The following is a 25,406-nucleotide window of genomic DNA, read 5'->3' as shown; positions in this document are numbered from 1 at the left end:
CAATGATTTTTTTCCTGACGAGAAAAAAAGAAAAATTAACACAAACTGATGGAAAATCAAATAAAACGCATTAATTCAGTATTTATTAAGTTTATTCATCGTGTCCTTGACGTAAACAATCATCATTCTTGATCCGATACCTTGTTCCGAAAACTTACACCTAGAAAATCATTTCTTACAATTTCGAATTTCATATTTCATACTCTTAAGTGGAAAGTACACAGAAAATGATTACATTGCTTCAACACAAATTAAAATCTAGGTATTGTGCGAATACAATCGACTCATGACCTAACACTGAATATACATTTGAATGAAAAAACTAAATAAAATAATCTTCATAATCAACTAGAAATAAATTTAAATTATTATTGCTTTTAAATCTCCGAATCAAAGTAATGGAAGAACTACGAAAACTAAATACATATTTACACGACCCAATAGTCTTACTAAATCAGGGTAAGTAATTAAAACAATAATCTAATTACTTTAAAAAATTAAANAAATTAAGTTTACTGTAAATTGCAAACAGCGGGAGGTCATTTTCTAGTGCCAATCTAGCTATCTCTCTCACTCAGTGCTGGAATCTAGCATGAGCAAAAGAGACAGACCGACCCGAGAACACGTTAGCCCCCTTTAATGTTTAAAATGTATGATTTAAAAGTGTTTTAATTGACATTGAAATAAACGCATTAAAAATCTACTTAAGTAGTAAATGAAACCTAGATGTATTTCCTACGAGTCATTGAATCGGGCACCAAAATGATATAAAGCACTCTAAAACATGAATGAAATGTAACGCGTACGAAGCTTCCTTCCCCCCGTGAGCCGGAAAAATATTTTGACATCTCTGAGCTTGGTCCCAATCTACTTACTATTTTTGATATTTCTTACGCACCCGTTACATTCCATCGAAATTATTATTTACAATATAAATTAATATTAATGTAACTAAATAATAACTCAATTTGTTACAATATCAGCAACTGTTACCGTTACAATCTCAGCAATGTAACGTATGGGTTACTTACGCCCGTATTTAAAAACGATGCTTGCCTAAGTGAAGCGGACAATCGAACGCACAGCGTTGAATAGAGCTCTGTGATTAGTTCGTATGCACGTATGTTACCCTGTGCGTCCACAGGCACTGTGAAACCAACAATAGTAGCGTTTGTGAACACGGGCGTTAGTTTATTTGCTGTTTACAACGTAACAAATTGGTTCTAAACATAGCTGCCGTATACACAACATAAGTATACATAATTATATTTCTATTGACGGGAATGACTTAAATGCATATTTAGACATCAGTTTTGTGATATTATATTGAAAAGGAATGATTATAAAGCTACATATTACATTACAAAGGAGTCGTATGAATTCCAGACGTTAATTACCAATACACGTAGATTTTTATAGGTGATATTATTGATACGTTATAAGAATAAGTTTAACCAGCAACAGTACGTTTTGTGTATGATTTTAACAGTACATACAAATTCTTACACATGTGTTTCGAACGTTGTGGCGCCATCTATAGGCGAGTGTAAGTGATGCTTAAAATTCTGTAGTATTTTAATTAGCACATGCAATAAAGATAAAATAATGCACTCCGTAGAGATGACAAATTATTATGTTCCTGTCTCTAGAGATTGGTATAGTAGGTAACAGATTTTTTTTAATATAAATTAGTAAACAAGAAAAATAATACTTCAAAATGCTAGAAGGACGCAAGAAAACAACGTTTATTTATAATAAAGTTTTATAAATACTGAGCCACAAACTATATTGATTTAATATTGTCGAGTTTACACCGTTCTTATTCACGTTTACATCAATTTTCCATCTAAACGTCGCTTTATTTAGAAATTTGCATAATATTAAGTGTTTACAAATTTGCAAACATGTTTTATTCAAGTTAATGACATTTCCACTCGTCATTGACATTCATAATTTTGTTTACATTCACAAATTTCCAAATCCATCGACTGTATAAACATTAACATAAAATGTACATAAGTTCGATACTTTAAGTACACAAGAATATTCAATTTACCTACCAGTATACAAAATTCCCTCACGTCCCATTCTTTTATATATACAGTCCGCCATTTTCTACATAACACTTAGAGTAAACAACGTACAGTACTATGTATTTTCATTTTTGACACTACTACTTAGGATAAGAGTTATTTTAAATTAGACACCTTATTAATAGATAGAAGTCCATGTTTGGGACACGCCCACATTTAGTTAATCAGTTATTTACCCTCATTAATATAATTAAATAGCGTCTTTGCTATGACTACATTTAGACACCGGCTGGCCTATGATGTGCGTCATGATAAAAACTTATCGATGGTTTTAGACGACAAACGTAGAGGCTTGTCGATATAATGCCGTGATAAGTTTATGGTGGCGCGTATCCTAGGACTACAGTCGGTTGCTCGTAAGTAGTGATGTGCCATTTTTAGAACCGGCAATCTTCCCCAATATTCCCAGTCAATTGGATTATTATGGGAATGTTACCGGGAATATAGGCACCTCTCTCTCACTCGTGACAATTGATTGTATTGTCTTACACTTTTTTGCTTCCTTTAAGCACGGACCTATTTTGAAATAGTTCTATTGGACATAAAATCCTTCAGCTCGGGAAGAAACTAGACAGTTTTCCCTATCAATCTTAAAATTGATAAAATAAGTAGCTAAAACGTAGGAATTCTCATAGTTCATCAAAGTTTTTAATCTCATTTTGAGCAAGAACAAAGAAAATCTACCTAAATCATGCAATATAAATAAATATTAGGTATAACCATTTACAATCTCTCAATAGTGTGAATAATTTCAAATAACTCGTCACGATTATATTATAGAAGCGGGTATAAAAAATAGTCTATCTACATGAATTATTCAACAACTATGTAGGTACTAGACGGTGCTACGGTTTGACAACGAACGGCAGTATTGTCGGGGGCACACACAGATGGCGTATTAGTTCAGACATGCGCATGAGTTGACAACGTAAAAGGCACCTCATTTCTTTGCTACAACTGTTTTTATTCGAGCAGCATAGTACGCAACCATAAGTCAAATTGACAATGCAAAATAGGTTTTATTTCCTACAGCCTAAGGCCAGTTTTTATCATCATGTCATCAATAGATGGCGCTATATCGCTTAGTCTTGAGCGTGTCAGAACAAATACGCCATTTGTGGTTGCACCATTTTTATTCGCAGGTAAATAAGGTGGGAACTATGCAGGTTATCACACATCTCCCTCTTTCTCTTAATAATGAGCGAGAGAGAATGAGCTGATTTGGTATGTAATGCCAATAGTTTTTTTACTACTAACGATGGTGGTGACAACTGTTCTCACCAGTCTTAACATTTAATTCCCTAAACTGCGTACTCAATGATACAATAACATAGTTATAATGTTTAAAATTGTTTTTGTCATAAATTCTTCTTTTGTATAAAAAATAATAAAACCATAATTGAAATCTAAAAAATCGTGGTATAAAATGGCAACAGGAATTAACTGGCGTTTCAATGGAAAATATTTACACAAGAAATAAAAAACAATTGAGAAAGAATATTAGTGAAGAAAAAATAGGACAGCTTGGCACCCGTCTCCCTCTTTGATATAGTATTAGAGCGAGAGATACTGTTTGCTGTCGAGAAGTCTTATAAAATATTTCATCTACCCCGGTTTTAGTACGAAAGAGATAAAAAGGGAATGTAATTCTTTGAAATATGAGTAAATACATACAAAAAAATAGAAGAGGAAATAATGTCACTAAATAAAATAGGCGCCAAAATCATACAGGTTTTTGCCACAAGGAAACTACTTTAGTTAGGTATTTGAGCGTTGAAATATTTGAAATACCGCTCTTGGCGGTAGTAACGGCTATACATACATACTATGAACCAACAACAATAATATCATGTGATAATTTACCTTGATATGCACCACTAACACTAATCTTTACAACCGTAAGTCGCGCAACGTCCAATTTATTTGGGTTAATATCAAAATCTATAAAACGTCCACCCATACAGCGATTGCATTCGTAGGTACATGAACCGTCACATTTTAGGGCGACAATTAGTTAAAACTAAATAAAAATTAAACACTTTCAATTACGTCTACACTTGTGCGGTGGGCCAAGCAAGTAGTTCGTCTTACAGATTTAAACACTTCGAAATTCCTAACGATAAAAGGCTGTATCAGATTCTTTTTCGGCACACTTGGTACGTTTCAATAAACTTGTTTTTTCAAGTGTCATATGCTCCTCCCACGTATACAAAAGGTGAGCATAGACTAGAGCATTTACTTGTAACAGAACAAAGAGCCGTTCTATGAAATGTTCTAGTGTTCACCGTCGTACATTTTACCTGTACTGTATCATTCGTAAGAACGTTACATTACACAGAAATGCTCAAGTCCAAAGCTGCTCAACCCCAGGCTCAAGGCTCAAGAATTTTAAGTGATCAAACCATACTTGCGAGGGCGCAAGTATGGTTTGATCTTAATAAGTTATTTTTTTATTTTGAGTTTTTATTGCGCTTGCCCTGAGAGTAACTGAAATAGGAAATGCAAGTGGCCCGTCGTTAACGACTGAATCCACCATTTGACCGTCTATGAGTCTTCAAAACGTTGAGCAGCCTTACTCTAGTGCAGCGTTTTTCAACCTGTGGGTCGTGTTTTTCAAGGCTCTATAGGGGGGTCGCGAGAGGTCGTAAAAATCTACCTCAGTAAAAAAACCTACTTGCATAAAAATTATCAGATATATGCAGTCGGAGGCATCAATCGCAAATCGGGGGGTCGCAAAATATTTTTTCATACTGGTGGGTCGTATCACCAAAAAGGTTGAAAAACACTGCTCTAGTCTATACTCACCTGAAGACGAGCGTATACGCACCAAAAAAGCGAATTTGAAACAGCCTAACCTATCGTTTCCTTCATCACCGACGGTAGCTCCACCAGCTNCACCAGTTGCAAATTGACGCGGACAACGTTCCACTGTTTATAACCTAACTCGAACCACTCGTCTGTGCCCGCACTCGCGTTCCAATATCATTGCAGCAGGGAGTCGTTGAACATCGGTCTGTTGTTGTTGATTCCGGCGAGGTTGTTGTTCATGAAGGTGGTTGGTTTAGCGGGGCTGTTTGGGGAGGACTTTAACTGGTTGATGGTGGGCGGGGGGGCCGGTTTGGGGGCCCGGGGGGCCAGCAGGTTGTCGACGTCGAGGTTGATGGCACTGGTCTCGGCCCACGTGGGCGGAAGGCGAGCGCGCGCCGCGCCTGTTGATAGCGACTGTGAGACTGAGCCGGTGAAAGTGGTAGGGTATACATACGCCGACTCGAGTAGGTCGATATTTGCCGATCGATATCGATAAAATTGGAAAAAATACCGTCGATATGACACACGATTTGAGGCTGGTGTAAGACTTGTAATTATTTAAAGGTAAAAGAGACAAACTGCTGTTGATAGGGTTTACTTAATTTGCGTTTTCTCATAAGTTCGTTTTTGTGCGTTCGTAAAAACACGTTACATTATAGACGGACATGTTCTACTTCCTAAGACCATACCATATTATTTTCTATCTCTGTCACTGTCACTCATAACAGCATCTTATTACAATGAACTAGAACGACTTACCAGTTATTTACAAAAAATAAGGTTAGCCCAAGAAGTTTTAATCTTGATTCTCGATTACAATAATAGTAAGAACAACGGTGTTGTTACAAGGAGAACACCAAGTTGAAAATGTGCGAATTTTCAAATTGAACCGAAAATGTCATATCAAAGGTCACGTACAACACGTCGAAAACTATGTCGANAAAGTGGTAAGGGTATACGCCGACTCGAGCATGACTTTGGTTTATGTGGGTTAAATTGAAATCGGAAAAATGCCGTTGATATGACAACCGATTTGGGTCTCGAGTAAGACTTGCAAGAGGATGAAGACAACTAACTATTTACTGTTTTAGCAACGATGCGATATTTCGTGTTTAAATTAATTGCCAAGTCAATATTTAACATAGAATCTAAAAAAATTTTTTTTTTCTGTTTCTCTCTTTACTCAATTTTTTAAAACGATACCTATGTATAAACTATTTGTGAAAACTATTTTGGCAAATGTGAAGTTTAATTGGTAACTCTATATGTGTTATAGAATGAAAAAAGAGGAACAGCCATTGGCTTTTCCATTCAGTATTTTGTTTTATTATAGAACTGGAGTAGACTACCAACGGGGTAAACTAAGTACAAATAAGTTCCGCAATCAGTTTACTTCCTAACACCATTATGATGTTGTCACCGTGTGTTGGTCTCTCTGTCATTGCAGCTCATGCCAACATTAGCTATGAGCGGAGTGGACTAGGACGACTTATCCTATTATATTATGTCGGCATTTAAAAACAGTAAAATTAGACATGAATACTTGAGATAGTGTTTATTCTTAATTAAACTCTTACTAAGAACGTCGGTGTTGTTACATGGAGAGCGTCAAGTTGCGAATGTAAGAATTTTCAAATCGAAGATGTCATATCAAAGGCCACGCACAACACAAGTTGAAAACCGATTCAANTCGAAAACTATGTCGATACTCGAGTCAGCTGATATTCCCGGCACATCACTAGCTCCGGTCTTCTTAGCAAATACATGTGACTGTTGCTGGTTTTACTTACGTCAGGGTGCGGTCGAAATGACGACCAATCGTCGAAAGGCTACTCAAACAGAAACATCAAATTATCACTTCATACACAATTTTATATAAGCCTCTAATTTAGGAACAAAAATTAAACAACAAATATGATACACATCTCATCTAATGAGTAAGTTTGACTTATAAAACACAATAAAATTATGTCATGGTAAAAATTCGATTTTGTTACAATACCTAAACGCTTAATACATAATACAGCATTCGAAAAGATTTTCAAGAACTGGTCAAAGCACTGAAATGGTTACAAATTTTATTGATAACGGTGGGTAATTCGATTACATCGCATCACACTTACGCTTACATTCGATCACATAATACTACTCCTCGGACATAGCTTTCTCCATCATATAGAGGACTTGTCCGGCGAATATGGCTGATTCGGACTTGGAGCCGCCGAACCTCATGGTCAGATCTATGTTAGTCAGGCAGTCGCCTAACCACGAGCGGAATTCAAGCATTATATTCAAGAATTCCGTCTTCATTATCAGAGGCGGCAACACTAAAACCACCGACGCTAGCAGGGAAATCACTGCCATCTGAATTTTCGGGTCAGGGGTGTGTCTCATATACGTGATTATTTGAAGAATCTCCCAACAGTAGCTTGAGCATTTCGGACAGTTCTTTGAAGCGAGAATTATATTCCCGACCACCGATAGATACTTCAAAAGCAGCACACTGTCAACATCGTGCTTTAAGTTGTGGTAGCTCAAGCTAAGCTGCTTGCATCCGAAGCCCGAAACGAGGGGTAGAAGAAGAAATCTGAGACTGCAGCGAACTGATTCCGCTTTGCTCTCGAGAACGGGTGCGGTCGGATCGTGTGGAAATATCTAGTCTTGTTGACTAAACGCCGGCGGATGATTTCGGCGGCGGGTAGGTCGTTTTCCCGCGTGATGATTTCCGGTTCGTCTTCGTCATCGTCTATGGCCTGCCCGGCCGGTTGCGAGGCCGCATTGACGCCGGCGATTCGACTCGCAGCCTCCGCTAATGCATCCAACATAAATATCTTTGTCGCTATGGAATAGCGCCCAACATCCGTGTGTATTTCTTTACACAAGTGCGCGGCGGCAACTTTCGGCTGGATGTACACTATAGCCACAACTGTGTTAAACTTGATGCTGTCAAAGTTCTCGACGTGGAACTTTTCTTCTATGTGCACGAATAGATTGAGGAGATCCTCGACCAGTTTCCTGTCTTCTGTCTTTAGCTGCTTGAGGACCAATTCTTCAGCTACATCGAGGCTGGCTTCGAAAGTTTCTGCATCTGGGGGGTCTACGAGCACCTCTAAAAGGTCTCTCAAATAGTTTGCCCGTTTCCGAGTAGCGACTGCCACGTCATTGCTCATGTCATACGGTTGCAAATCGTCATCGGAATCTAGTTGTTCCGACTTTTCAATCTCGCTGATGGTGCTTTTCGAGAGCGCGTAATCGTCCAATTTGTAATAAATACACGTTTTGCATATCCGCTCCATTTCCGCTTTGGTTTTGGTGGTGCATACTGTGAGAAGTGTATTCTCGGCTGGCCAGTTGTCGCCATCGACCACCCTTGTTGCGACTAGGTCTAGCAATCCTTGGAGGTTGATCGGTTTTACTTTATGCAACCGCGGGATTCTTCTTTCAGGGTCAATCAGGCATTTGTAAATGATTCCTCGAAGGATCCTTTGTATATCGACGCAGGTATCCCCCATGCAACTTAAATCAAAGTTCAAGTTAGCAGCCGCCTCTCTTTCCGAATCATCGTGAGTCGAAAGTATCTTGAATATGGTCTCGACAGTTGTCATGCCGATGCATCGAAACTCGTTTAGCAAGACCCTGAGATGCCTTGAGACGCCTTTGAAGAGTATGCTCTTAGTTTCTACCAGATCCCACTCGACGTTGTCTCTATTTGAGATCATGCTGCGGTATTTTACTGCTAACAGCATCAGCTGGGAGATATGCATATGTTGAGGAATGTTTGACACGTTGCATAGCTTCACATCTGACCACACGCTGGCCAATTTAAGAACAAAGCCAGCTAAAGTGTCCGCTGGATTATTTTTTGTGGTCGATAAGTAGTAGATGAGATTCTCGACGACAGTGGTGTCTTTGTAGTCGGTAGGCTTGTAGTAGAACGGTATCCGGTAGGTTAGGATGTCGTTCCAGTCTTTGCTCGAGTCGATATTATCACCGAGCAGATGGAAGATGGCCTGCTCGTCGGTTTTATAGTCTATAGGACAGCGCTTGAGCAGGATGAGAGCTATCGAGTCTATGGCCTGTCGATTCAAGTGGTTGAACAGCGTCTGTGTAAGTCTTCGTCGAACGAACTTGCTCAAAGACTGGTCGTTGGCGCTCCAACCGATTAGAATATCGACGAATTTCAAAATAACGTCCGTCATATTGTAGTTTATTATGACTTTCGATAAGAAATGAGCCAAGTATGATATGTCGTACATGACTTCTTGGTGGAAACAGCTCTCGCTCATATAATCCACGCCTCTGATCACGTGGAATATCAACTTGTAGCAGTAATCCTCGTGGGAGAACTCTTTCGGAGTTTCAGTCTGTAATCTATTGGCGACCCTTTCGGGCAGCGACGTGAGAAGTTGCACGAAATTCTCCCAATCCATCCTGTGCTTATAATTCTCGATTTTATCCTGCATTTCTACGCAGCTGCAGTCTAAAACCGCCGTCAGAACTGCGTCACTCCTGACGTATTTCAGAAGGATGTAAGATAAGGCTCTTAGCACGGTAACATCAGTTTCGTGCTTGAGGAACCCGCACAGAACCGTCAGGACTTCGTGGCTGAGGAAGAAGCTTTCTTCTAGAAGGAACAGCGGGGTGACGTCTTCTTTATAATGCGGCCACTGCGGCAACATGACCTTGATGATGAGGCCTAGTAGTTGCGAGTACGAATCCAAAACTTCTCCGGTCAAGATATTGTCGTCCAATCTGCACAATTTTTGCACCGTGATTGGTCCGGGGAGGAAAAACTTCAGCGTTCGCAGGTTTTCTCTGATTTTCGTCGCCTCGGCGTCGGTAGTGATTCTGTCAATCGTTTGCAAACTGTCAATGGCGGCTCGGATGGCTCGGCGAGCGCTCTCCCGTATAGCGGGCCTGTTGGCGTCGCTTCCTGAAAATAAAAAACACCTGAATGTGCCCAAAACTTACTGATATACTACACGAACATGAACCAACGGAACGGACGGACAAAATAAAATAATGGGAAAACAACAGTCACATGTATTTAGAGAGCTTATTTACTACGGAAAAGTGTTGATTTCTTCGTATAACATTTTGTGGTTATTCGAAGAAATCAATCATTAAAATTATAATTAAAGTGTGTAGAATGAAGTATTTAAAGTTGCTTTATATTCTCGGTAAGTTATACTTCACTACTTCACAATACACTGTTATAGATAAGATTATAAAGATTAAGATATAAAACTTAAAATAACTGAAATCAAGACATAAAAATAAATTAACACAAACATCAATAACTCAAAATGAATATCAAGAATATTCAAAGATTGTTTAAATATTTATGAAACAATCTTCGGTATTTTCATTTTAATTGTTGCACTTATTTTTATACGGTGTTTTAGGCCCAGAATAGACGGTGAAACGCAACTGCGACGAAACTGTAACTGCTACTTACTTTTGAGTTGCATCTAAGTTTCTGTCATAGCGTCCGTTGAGAGACCACACATGACGCGACCAGTTTGAAACTTTCAGTTTCCGTTTCATTCATAAGAATCATCAGAAAGTTGCAGTTTCGTTTCACCGTCTGTTCTGGGCTAAGGCCCGTAAGGCCGTACTGTTTAGGAATGGATAAGTCCATTCATAATCAGTACTGTCGTATGCACAATTTGAAATGAAACTGAATTGTTTAATTTAGCAAACACCATATAAAAATATGTAAGACATACATTCAGTTGCACAGGAATGTATACATTCTCATTAGTTTTATTTCGAAGTTTTTCGCGGTAAGGTTCAACATATTTAGAGCTCATAAGACCAAAACTTAACCAACATCTTAGGTAGAACTCGGTTCGCCAAATAGCAACTTTCTGCGGTTGCTATAAGGTTTAGTGGTTGAGTGGCTGTTCATAGTTCGTAACAGTCGTGATAAGCTGGTCAATATCGGTTAAGAGTGTCATCGCTTGTACTTATTTAAATGACACCTTATACAGCAGTAGCATCGTTCAATATCAAAATTAAAAATATTTTATTCAATTTAGACCACTAGTGGCACTTATGAACGTCAAAATACAGTTAAAAAACCGGCCAAGTGCGAGTCGGACTCGCGCACCGAGGGTTCCGTACAAACCTACAAGGTTTACAAAGTTCGTTCATTACGACAATCGAGTCATAACTATGGTATTTTTATTGCAAAATGAAATTCATAACATTACAATGGGGAAAGATGGAGGAGCATAAATTTAAGACAAAGATCTCTTTATCGTTGAAGTAATCCTTTATTTTATAGTATTTGATATGAATTTCAACTTGATAGCTCTACGCGTTCATGAGGAAAAAAGTAATAAGTTTATATTTATTAAAAAATATATATTTTGTAATGTAACTAAAAATTTATGGTTTTCGTAATTTTTCCTTTATCTATGCTATAACACGTTGCTTCGTACCAAATTTCAAGATTCTGAGTTCACGGGAAGCACCCTGTAGGTTTTGATTCCCTTGCAAGTTTCGAAAATTTGCGGCATAAACGGCTGTATCTTTTGATTGCGTTGGCTTAGAAGTTTGATTTTTTCACAGCTTCAAGGGACAGTAGACCTGAGTAATTGATATAAATTTCAGCTTCATACCTCCACGCGTTCCTGAGAAAAAGGGTCTTGACAGACGGACGGACAGACGGACAACAAAGTGATCCTATAAGGGTTCCGTTTTTTCCTTTTGAGGTACGGAACCCTAAAAAGGTAGGTTCCCATTTATGGGAAACTTTACATGTCTTATCTTTTGGGCCCTACCAGCACTTCGAGACAAACATATGGCAAGTGCTGAGAAGAAACGCTGGAACAAACTCAGTCACCACTAGTTGCCAGTAATTATCTAACGGTAAGAATCATATCGTCGTCATCGACAAGAATCAATCATTCGAGGTAGTAACATTCCTGTGCAGTGTGCATGTATAGTGTATAGTCTGGTCTGCGAGCACGTAGAATTTTGTCCAATGACCCCAAGCTACCCATCCTCGCACACTCACCGCGGGCGCGCGTCGCACAGTCGCGACAGTAATATAATTACGCGCGAGCGATAAGGATGGGTAGCTTGGGGTCATTGGACATAATTCTACGTGCTCACGGACCAGGCTTTAGTGTAGTGTATTACTGACCGGGCGCGGGCGGCAGCGCGGCGGCAAGCTGCGCAGGCGCCGCTTCTAAAGGACTGAGCGTTGGCGCTAGCGGTGGCGTGGACAGATCGCTCAGGAGGTCCAGGTTCGACGCCGCTGGAAGTAAAATTGAAGGTTCTGGTAAGTTATGTTTTTATTTCAATATCTTTTATAGAATTTTACCTTGAAAAAATCAATAATATAATAATGTATGTACAACACTAACACACACACACACACACATAATTTGTTCATATATCACAATATTTATGATTCATAATCTTTAAAAAACCACAATAATAGTCATCTGATAAGGAATCGGAGCTGTATATTTAATGTAAAAATGTAATCTGTAATGCTCACTCAACACAACTACTGCGACACAGGCCTGCGAGCCTAGTGCAGAAGCTGTGGTTTATTACATCACAGGAAATGATATTTGTGAATAAAGATTATTTACTATTTATAACTTATTCTAAGCACAAAAAAAATGAAAAGTTTAAACTTCAGATCAATTAACAAATAATTAATTTAATTAAATAATGGCTATACATTTACTAAAGTACGGCCAACTAGCAGCGATACAAAAGGTCGATACGACTGTCGAGTTGTATTCTGTCTCTTCCCATCTTGTGTATTTGTCGTAACGTCTCGTTCTCCCGCCAAAATATGTCAAAGTCACACGGGTTCACCGATGACATTGGGTTTGTTTACATTTGGTATCGCTTCTCGTTGGCCGTACTTTATGCTTCATAGTCACAAATCACAGAAACTAAAGGGAGATGTAAACTTTTTTTTTTTTTCTTATCTCTGACATGTGTTATGTGTACGCCAATATTAATATTATGTTTATGTATCTTTGTGTATGTCTATTATATTAATATGTATTCGTATGTTATTTATTTTATCTAATGCTATGTAAGTAGGTATATTAATTAAACGTCATATTTATTACACCGCCTTAATCTCTCTACTCGACCTGTGGTTGACTGGCAGATAATGCCACCTGGCATTAAGTCCGCCACTGTACATATGTATGTGCAAAAGTGTAAATAAATAAATAAATTTATAATCGGCGGAGATATTGCGTATAAAAAAGTTCATCCCCAATTTTCCACCCTTGGGGGTTGTTTTTTCTATTATTTAATTTAAATGGGACCACCCTTGAGGTATTACCTATACGCCGAAAAAAGATTTGTTCAAATCGGTTCATAATTGGCGGAGTTATCGCGTAACAAACATAGAAAAAAAAACATACGGGTCGAATTGAGAACCTTCTCCTTTTTTGAAGTCGGTTGATAAATAAAAGGTTTACATATTTGCAAAACATATTGACACACAAAAAACAATTGGCAGGGCACGCAGAACTGACTAAAAATGTACCACGTACCGGTAAGCGCAGCGTTAGTTTTTGAACGTTTCCCGCTAGGGGCGCTGTACAATCCGTCATACATTTAATGTCATTTTATGACGCGCTCACTAGTGAGCGCGTTGGTGTAAACTCACACTAGGCTCTCTGGTCAATCTGGAAATCATTGGAGAAGCCTATGTTCTGCAGTGGATGTCTTGTGGCTGATATGATGAAGTGCACTTAACCCGCACATGTGCTTTTTATTTGCAGAAAATTTGTGACTTTTATGACGTACCTAGTGTCAAAGTCATCTTCCAGCACTAGCGACGCGCTGCCACTGCTCGGCGTAGGCGCACAAGTCTTGAACAGGTCGTCGATTAGTTCCTGCGTGTTGTTGGTGGCGGGAGTGGCGCAGTCTTACCTCATATTACTGCAGCACATATTCCTCCCACTTATCTTGAGTCAAAAATGTCTTCCCGCCCACTTACTATGGGTCAAAGTAGTTCTCCCGCCCATTTACAGTTGGTCAAAGTCGTCCTACCTCCCACTTACTGTGAACCAAAGTGGTTTCCCCGCCCACTTACCGTGGGTCAAAGTCATCCTCTCACCCCCTTACCGTGGATCAGTCGTCCTTGAGCTCACTTACCGTGTGTCAAAAGTCATCTTCCCGCCCACGTACTGTCAGTCAAAGTTTTCTTCCCTCCCACTTACCTTGGGTCAAAATATCCTGTCACCCACTTACTGTCCGTCAGTCATCCACCCGCCCCTTTACCGTGGGTCAGTCGTCCTCCAGCTCACTTATCGCATGTCAAAGTTGTCCTTCCGCCCATTTATTGAGGGTCAAAGTCATCCTTCCGCCCACTTATCGTGGGTCAGTCGTCCTCCAGCTCACTTACCGTGGGTCAAAGTCATCCTCCCACCCACTTATCATAAATAAAATTCGTCTTCCTGCCCACGTACTGTAGGTCAGTCGTTCTTCCGTCTCTTACCTCGGGTCAAAGTCGTCTTCCAGCACTAGCGACGCGCTCCCACTGCTCGGCGTAGGCGCACAAGTCTTGAACAGTAGGCCTAAGATGCGCGCCGTGATAACTTTTATCGACGTCAAAATGTATGGGCAAAATCGATAAAATGGCGTGATAACCGCTTATCGCGGCGCGCATCTTAGGCCTACAGGTCGTCGATTAGTTCTTTCGAGTTGTTTGTGGCGGGAGTTGGCGCAGTCTTGACGCTGCAGCAAGCTAGCAACTAACTAGACCACTTACTGTGAAAGTGGTCCTACCTCCCACTTACTTAATCAAAGTGGTTTCCCCGCCCACTTACCGTGGGTCAAAGTCATCCTCTCGCCCCCTTAATACCATGAGTCAGTCGTCCTTCAGCTCACTTACCGTGTGTCAAATCCATCTTCCTGCCCACTTTCTATGGGTCAAAGTCATCCTCCCACCCACTTACTATGGTCAAAGTCGTCTTTCCGCCCACGTACTGTAAGTCAAAGTTTTCCTCCTTACCTATTACCTTGGGTCAAAATATCCTGTCACCCACTTACTGTTCGTCAGTCATTCTTCCGCCACTTACCGTGAGTCAAAGTCGTCTTCCCGCCCACTTACTATGGGTCAAAGTCGTCTTCCCGCCCACTTACTATGGGTCAAAGTCGTCTTCCCGCCCACTTACTATGGGTCAAAGTCGTCTTCCCACCCACTTACTATGGTCAAAGTCGTCTTCCCGCCCACTTACTATGGGTCAAAGTCGTCTTCCCGCCCACTTACTATGGGTCAAAGTCGTCCTCCCACCCAATTACTATGGTCAAAGTCGTCTTCCCGCCCACTTACTATGGGTCAAAGTCATCCTCCCGATTTAACTCGGGTCAAAGTCGTCTTCCAGCACTAGCGACGCGCTGCCACTGCTCGGCGTAGGCGCACAAGTCTTGAACAGGTCGTCGATTAGTTCCTGCGAGTTGTTGGTGGCGGGAGTTGGAGCAACCTTACCTCATATTACTGCAGCACATATTCCTCCCACTTATCTTGAGTTGTCCGCCCGTCCATTTACCGTGGGTCAAAGTCATCCTCTCGCCCCCTTATCGTGGGTCAGTCGTCCTTGAGCTCACTTACCATGTGTCAAATCCGTCTTCCTGCCCACTTACTGTGGGTCAAAGTCATCCTCCCACCCAATTACTATGGTCAAAGTCGTCTTCCCGCCCACGTACTGTAAGTCAAAGTTTTCCTCCTTCCCTATTACCTTGGGTCAAAATATCCTGTCACCCACTTACTACTGTCCGTCAAAGTCATTCTTCCGCCACTTACCATGAGTCAGTCGTCTTCCTGCCCACGTACTGTGAATCAAAGTTTTCCTCCCTCCCACTTACCTTGGGTCAAAATATCCCATTACCCACTTACTGTCCGTCAGTCATTCTTCCGCCACTTACCATGGGTCAGTCATCCTCTCACCCACTTACTGTGCGTCCTTCCGTCTCTTACCTCGGGTCAAAGTCGTCTTCCAGCACTAGCGACGCGCTCCCACTGCTCGGCGTAGGCGCACAAGTCTTGAAAAGGTCGTCAATCAGTTCCTGCGAGTTGTTGGTGGCGGGAGTTGGAGCAACCTTACCTCATATTACCTCCCACTTACCTTGAGTCAAAGATGTTCTCCCACCCGCGTATAGATGACCCACGCTGAACTGTCCCACCAAACTCAATGACAGGGGGGCGCTACCATCGTACAACTATATGGTTTCCAACATGGCAAAAATCTGAACCAGCGATCCGGTATTGACGGTGGCGCCCCGCTGTCAATGTCATGGATAGGACAGTTCAGTATTTTGGAACTATAGTGAGGGTCAAAGTCGTTCTTCCTTCACTTACCTCGGATCAAAGTCGTCTTCCAGCACTAGCGACGCGCTGCCACTGCTCGGCGTAGGCGCACAAGTCTTGAACAGGTCGTCGATTAGTTCCTGCGAGTTGTTGGTGGAGGGAGTTGGTGCAGTCTTGACACTGCAGCAAGCTAGCAACTAGCCAGTCCAATTACTTTGGGTAAAAGTCGTCATCCTGCTTTACCGTGGGTCAAAGTAGTCCTCCCACCCACTTACTATGGTCGAAGTCCTCATCCCGCCCACTTACTATGGGTCAAAGTAGTTCTCCCGCCCATTTACAGTTGGTCAAAGTCGTCCTACCTCCCACTTACTGTGAATCAAAGTTCCTCGCCCACTTACCGTAGGTCAGTCATCCACCCGCCCCTTTACCGTGGGTCAGTCGTCCTCCAGCTCACTTATCGCATGTCAAAGTTGTCCTTCCGCCCATTTATTGAGGGTCAAAGTCATCCTTCCGCCCACTTATCGTGGGTCAGTCGTCCTTCAGCTCACTTACCGTGAGTCAGTCGTCCTCCAGCTCACTTACCGTGGGTCAAAGTCATCCTCCCACCCACTTATCATAAATAAAATTCGTCTTCCTGCCCACGTACTGTAGGTCAGTCGTTCTTCCGTCACTTACCTCGGATCAAAGTCGTCTTCCAGCACTAGTGACGCGCTGCCACTGCTCGGCGTAGGCGCACAAGTCTTGAACAGGTCGTCGATTAGTTCCTGCGAGTTGTTGGTGGCGGGAGTTGGTGCCGGCGTCGGAGCGGTCTTGCCGTATGTCGCTGCTGCACCTATAGACGAATATTGAAAGGTATTTAATAAATAAATAAATAAATAAAAGGTATTTATTTCAGGCATAGCCCATAAAAGTGTTAGTAACAAAGGTCTTATTAACTATGGTTAGTAAATCACACAGTAACAGTATTAATAAACTGGCTAATTCGGCTTTTGTCGTCTCATTTTTCATAAAAATTGCCGACTTTCTTCTATACAAACAGTTCTACATTCGGATTGTGATTTCAGTACAATCATTAGGTGATAACTTTAAGCAGCGTACGCAGGCATAAGAGTAGAAATACCTACTTTACCTGACTTTTCTTCAATAGATCCTCAAAACGAAGTAACAAGTGTAATTTTTTTTTAAATTGTTTCCTTTTATCTTTTTTATTCATCAATCTGACACGAATATTACTTTGCCTGTAGGCCTTGGTATGTTACAACACCATACCATAAGAAAAATAATGTCATTACCCAGGTCAACAAACTATTTAGTCTGGCACGAATGTTACTCTGCGAAGCCTTGCCAGGCTAGGATGCGAGCCATGATAAAATGTTATCGATAATTTAAGACGACAAAAGTTATCGTTAAAAATCGATAAAATGGCGCGATACATTCTAGGCCGGTGTTGATCAGGGACAACAAGAAGAAAAGAAAAATAAAATTATAATAAAAATAAACTTTTTTAAAAACAAGCTTTTATTCTGAATTTCGAAAGCTTGTATCGCGCATGGAATTTATTCCTCTTTTTCTCTGTTTGCGCTACAAGCTTTCGAAATTCAGAATAAAAGCTTGTTTTTAAAAAAGTTTATTGTTATTATAATTTTATTTTACACTTTTTAGTTATATCTTAATCTCAGGACCCTAGACATTATCTAACACTAAAGTGCTCGAAAAGACAAATCCAACGAACCCAAACTCGATGAGTTTCCGCCGTTTTGTTTAGGAGTTCCTATGGCCACCTCCCGACTCCATCATCAGACCAGCTCAATGGTACCATAATATTGCATTGTCATCGTACTTACATAAGTGTACCAAATTTCAGCTCAATCGGTTGGGGAGAACTGGTCTTAAATTCAGTTGCAAGATTTGTCCCACACATACTAACAAGTGAAGTCAATATAAAGCTTGTAATAAAGCTTGTAATAATAAAGCTTGTAAAAAGAACAGCATCATACCCAGGTCGATCTTCTTGACAGGCGTGGCGGGCTTGGCCTTGGCGGGACTCTTGAGGCTGATGTTGAGGGAACGCGCCGCGTCGGGCGAGCGCCGCGCCGGACTGGTTGATACTACTTCTGCGTCGCGGTATACGTTCTCTCTGAAACATTCGATTTACATTTTATTTTGTTTGTAATGCTTGAGCTGCAATACTCACATAATGAGGGCTATCGTTTTTATACTGTTAATTATGAAAAATCTAAAACGTTAAAATAACGGTATAGTTGTGGCCAATGAGTTGCTGTCATAGTTACATTGACAATACGTCAATGTCACACGAGAATCAAACGTCAGAATAGAGGGACGCGCGGAGATGACTCCGCGCGCTTTTGTGCTAAGTGATGAATTGTATCTAAAATAAGGCAATATAATGTGAAAGATGAGTATCCAGTGTTTTATTTATGAGAATAGATCGACCGACCTTTAATAATACTTAACAGTTGACACCCCTGGCAATTGACAGGACCTTACTCTACAGTGGCGCCATTTTGAAGAGTGCAAATGCGATAGTCCTCCTACCACTTTAGCGTTCACCAGCTGGCGCCACTGTCTTCGCTACTAGCAAGTGACAGGACCTTACTCTACAGTGGCGCCAACTGGTGAGCGCTAAAACGATAGCCCTCATTGTCTGATGTTAGTTGAAGAAAGTATAAACAGCATTTTACTTCGCTTAAATGGCTTAGAATAATCACACCTCGCCTAATGAGGGTTTTCGCGATGGAAAAATCCGCCAGATGGCAATACGAGGCATGACATTGACAGATATGTCAAAATCCACCAATCATGCAGAATTTGGACCTCGCGGCTACGTATTCCGATCGTTCAGTTTTTGCGCCCGAGTCAAAGGGCTCGAAGCATCCTGAAGTTTGAACACGAAGCGTCCGAATACAAGACTCGATTAACTTCGGTTCATGACGAATTCGAACCTTGTTATAAGTAAAAGTAAACATTGCAATGGCAGCTGCCACTTTCGACAATCTATGGCGGTTATCACACTGCGCCGCGCTTCGCGTGATTTCATATAAAAAATCCCGCGCGCAGACGCGTTGTCAGTGTGCTATGCCGCGCGTGTTTTCTATACAAACTGAGGTACTTGCATACAATGATTAAATCTGTCGTCCCGCGTACCGCGGCGGAGCGCGGCGCAGTGTGATAACCGCCTATGTTGCCTAGTGTGCAACCTAGAGACCACTTAGAACTTCAGTTAACTTCCTTGTATAGTCAAAGTAAGTATTGTAGGTGAAGCATAAAACTACCTTGCATCAAGTGAAGATTAAATAACACAATATTTTTGTTGGACAACACACCAGATTCGAAAGTTTACATACTTGTTAGGTTTCCTGTGTCCGTACTCGCCGTCTGAGTCTTCTCTCTCATAGTCGTCTTCATCCTCTCTCCTTTCTTTGGGCTCATCTGCAGAAAGCATTTAAAAGTATTTTATTTTACAGAACTTATCATAGACAGATTTTAATGGCTCAATAAATAGAAAATCGAGTAANCCAGCCCTACATAAATATATTGACTTGGCCATCGCATGAAAACACGTGTAAATTAAATTATTTAGTGTGATGGCCAAGTTAATAATTTATGTAAAACGTTAAAGATTTCCTGGCCTGGACTTGGTATTACATGGATCTCACTACTTTTTACCGTAGAACAACTGAGTTGCGAGACTTGGTTTTTTTGACAAGTATTGTTTTTGATGGGATAGATTTTTCGTCGGCCGATAGTTTAGTCGGGCAGTTGATCAGTATGGGCATGTATGTGATGGGAAGTGCGCACATTACACAACTATCGGCCAACTAAAAACCGATGGTCTGCGCCAAGTCTAAACGGGATCTTCTAAAAACAGTTTCTGCAACGAACGAGATGTCTCCGTGGGAAAGAGCCCTAATACCTCAGATACACTTCTCGCGAAATTGGCCGAAATTAACCGATATACAGGTTGGAACTTTGTAATGCCACCTAGAGGGAAAGTACTCTTAATAATGCAGATAGAAAATTTTACTCAAAGAAAACATTCTTTTGTTTTTGAAAAGAAAGAGAACTTATATTGTGTTCTCACTCTTCGAACTTCAGTTAACTTCTCGACGACTACAAATAAAGATTAAATAACACAATATTTTTCTTGGACAATAAGTTACTAGATTTGTAAGTTTACATACTTGTTAGGTTTCCTGTGCCCGTACTCGCCGTCTGAGTCTTCTCTCTCGTAGTCGTCTTCATCCTCTCGCCTTTCTTTGGGCTCATCTGCAGAAAGCATTTAAAAGTATTTTAATGGCTGTTTTACACAATTTATTGTAGACAGGTTTTAATGGCTCAATAAATAGAAAATCGAGTAATAAGTAGAAGTAAGCTTACTAGTAGTAACTTACGGTAGTTTGTTATAGTTACTAAAAATACTGTTATCTCTAATTTAATTATCCTTTTGGGCCAACTGTTAAGAAATACACAGCCCTTTAAATTACATAATATGACAAAAAAGTTTTTCTCTGGTGATAGTTCACCAGAGACAAACTTTTACAATGCTTCTTTAGTGAGAAGGGATGAGTCTCTAGACTACTACAGAATTCCAATTAATCCTCTATGACTCAGTCTTAGGCTCGTATTACAAAACAACGCTCAACACAACACTCGATTCGATCTCTGTCATAGATTCCGTCCTGTGATAAGTCTAAAACTCTAAATATTTAATTCTTCCAATCAGAAGCATCCATCGAGTTTTGAGCGTCGTTCTGTACGGACCAAATGACTTATTGATGATAATGACGCAGTAAAGTAGTAGATACTGACCCCAGTTGGACCCCGAGCGGTCGCTGTACTCGCCCCAGCCGCCCGAGCCGCGGGTTCCCATCACGGCCGCTTCCGAAGACATGCCTGACAGATTCAACATTTTATTATCCAGCTCACATAGATTAACATTTTTTCTTCTTCTTTTTTGATGATGTTGGCAATACACGTCGAGGTCGACTTGATTTGTGCCATTTTCAAGTATATAAGTGATACGATTTACAAAGTTCAAGTAATGATATAATGAAGGATGATAGATGATACCCCTTCCCACCCTTTGAGTCTCAGTAAAGTGGTGGTGCTTTACTGAGACCTCCTATGGACAACTTGAGAGAACCAGAAGAATCACGATGCACTGTTTTGCTTCACTTGCCCACACTCATGCACGTTCACGAACACTCAATGGTCAATAATCCACCATTATTACACATCAATAGACGCTCGAACACGAATTTGAGGAAACAAAACAAAACCGCTAACATGACGCTTCAGATTCCCGCCAAGAAGTCCAGATTAACATTTAATAGAGTGTATGGTATGATGCACAGACCACAAACTAAAGGGAGATGTGACAAGGGGGCGGGGCCGGTGTCGCAACAATACGCCCAAAAATAAAACACATTGTTCGCGACAGCAATGATGACAGCAACGACGTCATAATGTAAACAGTTTGCATTGCTTGCGTCGTTTATTCAAAGTCGTCAAAGATTATTCGAACGTTGAGTACTGATACTGCAGTGGATAATGAGCACATATTTTGATTACTTTGTGTGTGTGAATTTCTAATGCGACACTGAGTTTCGAACTCAGCGCATTAGTTGGCATCTCTCTATATCTCTATGGTATGATGCTAACTATGCACGTCACTGTGTGCACCCTGCCTCAAATAGTTCGTGTCACCCAAAGTGTCCAAAAAGTCGACAACACAACCGTATTCCAATGAGGGTTTTCGCGAATGAAAAATCCGCCAGATGGCAATACGTATACGCGGNAGACGCGAGGTCCAAATGCTGCATGATCGGTTATTTTTGACATGACATTGACAGATATGTCAAAATCCACCAATCACGCAGCAGTCAGACCCCACATCCACGTCCCGCCATCTAGCGGATCTTTCATTCGCGAAAACCATCATTGTAACAAAAAGGTGTTGCGAACTTTGTGGGTTTAGGTATCACGAGCTATTTGATGTTACACATGTAGCAGCAGAAAGCTTAAAGGAAGAAAAACATTGGAAACTGAAATGGGACCTCACATATAAAAATTAATTCAATAATTTTAGGACTTGAGTGAAGAATTATTTTAGAAAATTGTGGCTTTGAATTTTCAACCGACTTCAAAAAAGGAGGAGGTTCTCAATTCGACCCGTAATTTTTTTTGCTATGTTTGTTACGCGATAACACCGCCAATTATGAACCGATTTGAACAAATCTTTTTTTGGCGTATAGGTAATACCTCAAGGGTGGTCCCATTTGAATTTAATAACAGAAAAAACAACCCCCAAGGGTGGAAAATTGGGGATGAACTTTTTTATACGCAATATCTCCGCCGATTATAAATCAATTTGAACGATTATTTTTTTGTTGAATAGGTATTATCAAAAGGGTGGTTTCATGCGAATTTGAAGAAAATATTTCACCCTCAAGGGTGGAAAATTGGGGATGAAATTTTTTATACGCAATATTTTTAATTTTTAGTTTTTTTTTGTGTTCACGCATTTGAAGTCGGTTTTATTTAAAAAAAAAAGTTAATTATTGCTTTATGCTGTCGACTTCCCAAGTACCAGCAGAAATTATGCGTTAATGGAGTAAGGGTTAAGAGCTTACCAATATATTTGTCTTTGTTTTTCTTCGCCTTTTTCCTTTCCTCGCGAAGTTTCTCATCGTCCTGTATGAAGTCGATGAGCTCTCGCACTTTGTGCCTCACGTTTATACCCTGAGGAGGAATATCAACTTTACTATAATTGTTTTTAATATTCTAGTTTGTCGATAGATAGGTAGATTTGACTTCACCTAAGATATCAAAGAAATAAGATTTTGGTAAATCATATTCTTTATCAGCACTGTGCTTTTGCCTTTGTGTGTGCCATTAAGACTATTGTATAGCTTTACACTATTATTTCGTTCGTTCGTTTTAGCCGAAAACACTCCTTGGGGGAGGCCCAAGGATTTCCACAAAGACCGGTCCTACGCCGCTCGCATCCAGGCAACTCCCACGACCATCACCAGATCGTCGGTCCAGCTAGTGGGAGGCCTGCCGACGCTACGTCTTCCGTCTCGTGGTCGCCACTTTCAAGAACTTTCCGCCATTATTTATTTAATTATAATTACATTCAATATGTTAAGTTCGGCTCTTGGCAGATAGACATCGAGTAATAATCTCTAATCGGATCAACACTTAGCTATAGCCTGGGACTACTAAACCTTCACTGGTTGGGTATCACTGGACGCAGGCGCAAATGTATTGTAGTGGTCAAGATGCCCATAACGGCTGCTGCCTTCACTTTCTATTGTGGTTAAACAACTTTGGTTTGCAAACTTGGCCGATTTGTAAAAGCTGAGATGTGCCCACAACCTTTTTAGAGGGTTAGATCCGCGCCAGGGAGGCGAAATCGTAGCTATAGAAAAGTTGAGTGGTGGGAAAAGTTCAGTTTGTTCCGGCGTTTCTTCTCAGCACTTGCCAGTTTGTCTCGAAGCGCTGGTAGGACAAAAAAAGTAAAGGAGACATGTAAAGTGCCCCTAGGGCTGCCTTTTTTTCTATTTACTATATTTTGACGTTCATAAGTGCCACTTGTGGTCTAAATTGAATAAATATTTTTGATTTTGAAAGAGGTGGATTTAGTCCCGTTCTTGTTCATCATACCTGATCCTTGCCGATGTCGTCGACGTATGTATAGTTCTCCAGCGAGCGCAGGTCGTAGATATGTTCCCGCGCTGACGTCACCACGCGCTCGGAGCCGTTGCGTACCAGGTAACTTAGCAGAAGCAGGCACTGCAATACAATATTTTACAATACAATACGCTTGTCTCCACCACCCATTGACGTTCATCATCATCATCAACAAATCAAATATTTTTTATTTATAAAAGGGTTTACATACAGTAGGTGTTATTGTTTTAGTAAGTATCTCAATCTTCCATCTTTTGGCATGCAAAATAGACAGTTTGACACCATACGCCTATACATAATTCGAAACCATAACTTTTTTTAAAAGACCCTTCATTCTGGTCTTAACTAACTTATTTAATTTTAAATTACCTGTAAATTACGATTTTTGTTCCCATTGTAATTGAAAAAAGTAGTTTGATTGAGTTGACATAATAGTGACGTCACTTGCTTGTAGTGCCATACAAAATCTAGTACTCTCCCGAGTTTCGTTTTGACAGTTTTAAAAAGTACGTCAATTGATTGGTGGTGTCAACATATCTATTATCTATCAATCATCAAGGCATGTCCTGTCAAGGGAAATCTCTACCGAAGCAGCAAGACTCGAGGTAAATGGAGGAATTGGCTTGTAAGTCGAACTTGAGTGAAGTGTACTCCACTCAATTCCATCTATGGAAATCTGACATTCGCATGTGTCAATAGGATATTTACAGGAAGAGGGTAGTGGTCGGCTGCTCTACCATTTAAAATATTATAAGGTCACGCCGCACATGAGCGGTGCCCTCTTCGGAGGACAGCACAAAGTAGATTTTGTATGTCTCAGTAGGGCGGCGTTGTATCTATAGTATAGCCCAGTCAAGTTAAATGCGCACCTCGCTGGAATGCGTCACTCGACCGGGTTGTAAGGTGTACAGCCAGAGTAAATACAAATGAGTAGGTCATCTTCATAGAAGCGCACCGAGCGCGGTTTGTATGTGAGCGCGCCAATACGTATGCGGCGCGGACGCACACACTCGGTGCGTTTCTATGAAGATGACCTACTCATTTGTATTTACTCTGGTACAGCGCAGTGGGACAGCGCCGCGCCATTCAATGCGCTATGATCTTCATAGGAAGTAGCAAATATGATTCTTATACCTTTCCACGCATGGTGTATATTACCTTGTAGGTGCGGCGTCAGCGCGCGGTGAAGGTGACTAGGGCCAGCTCCTGGTCTGCTGGGCCGATGTGAGCCTTACGTCCTCGCAGCACGGCGCAAGTTACCTTGTAGGTGCGGCGCCAGCGCGCGGTGAAGGCGGCTATAGCTCCTGGTCTGCTGGGCCGATGTGAGCCTTACGTCCTCGCAGCACGGCGCAAGTTACCTTGTAGGTGAACGTAGCTAGGGCCAGCTCCTGGTCTGCTGGGCCGATGTGAGCCTTACGTCCTCGCAGCACGGCGCAAGTTACCTTGTAGGTGAACGTANCTATTAAATTGCTCAAAGTGAGAGTCAT

General features: G+C 40.9%; 1 protein-coding gene across 1 annotated transcript; it reads right to left on the bottom strand.

Annotated features, from left to right (window-relative positions):
- Positions 1-74: 74 nt before the first annotated feature.
- On the bottom strand, positions 75-25,406 carry lqfR (clathrin interactor lqfR). Its single transcript, XM_028301812.1, has 14 exons — positions 25,291-25,406; positions 25,180-25,228; positions 23,893-24,021; positions 22,857-22,965; positions 21,034-21,117; positions 20,406-20,490; positions 18,201-18,340; positions 16,879-17,035; positions 16,255-16,383; positions 14,418-14,470; positions 12,055-12,168; positions 7,442-9,834; positions 7,048-7,265; positions 75-5,454 (listed from the first exon to the last, which is right to left on the bottom strand). Exons 1-14 carry the CDS (start codon positions 25,404-25,406, stop codon positions 5,076-5,078), a joined length of 4,155 nt encoding a protein of 1,384 aa, XP_028157613.1. The 3' UTR covers positions 75-5,075.

This window comes from Ostrinia furnacalis, unplaced genomic scaffold (assembly GCF_004193835.3).
Source record: "Ostrinia furnacalis isolate ACB-3 unplaced genomic scaffold, ASM419383v2 OfSCF0995, whole genome shotgun sequence".
Classification (NCBI taxonomy): domain Eukaryota; kingdom Metazoa; phylum Arthropoda; class Insecta; order Lepidoptera; family Crambidae; genus Ostrinia; species Ostrinia furnacalis.
This window is presented reverse-complemented; position numbering and strand designations above follow the sequence as displayed.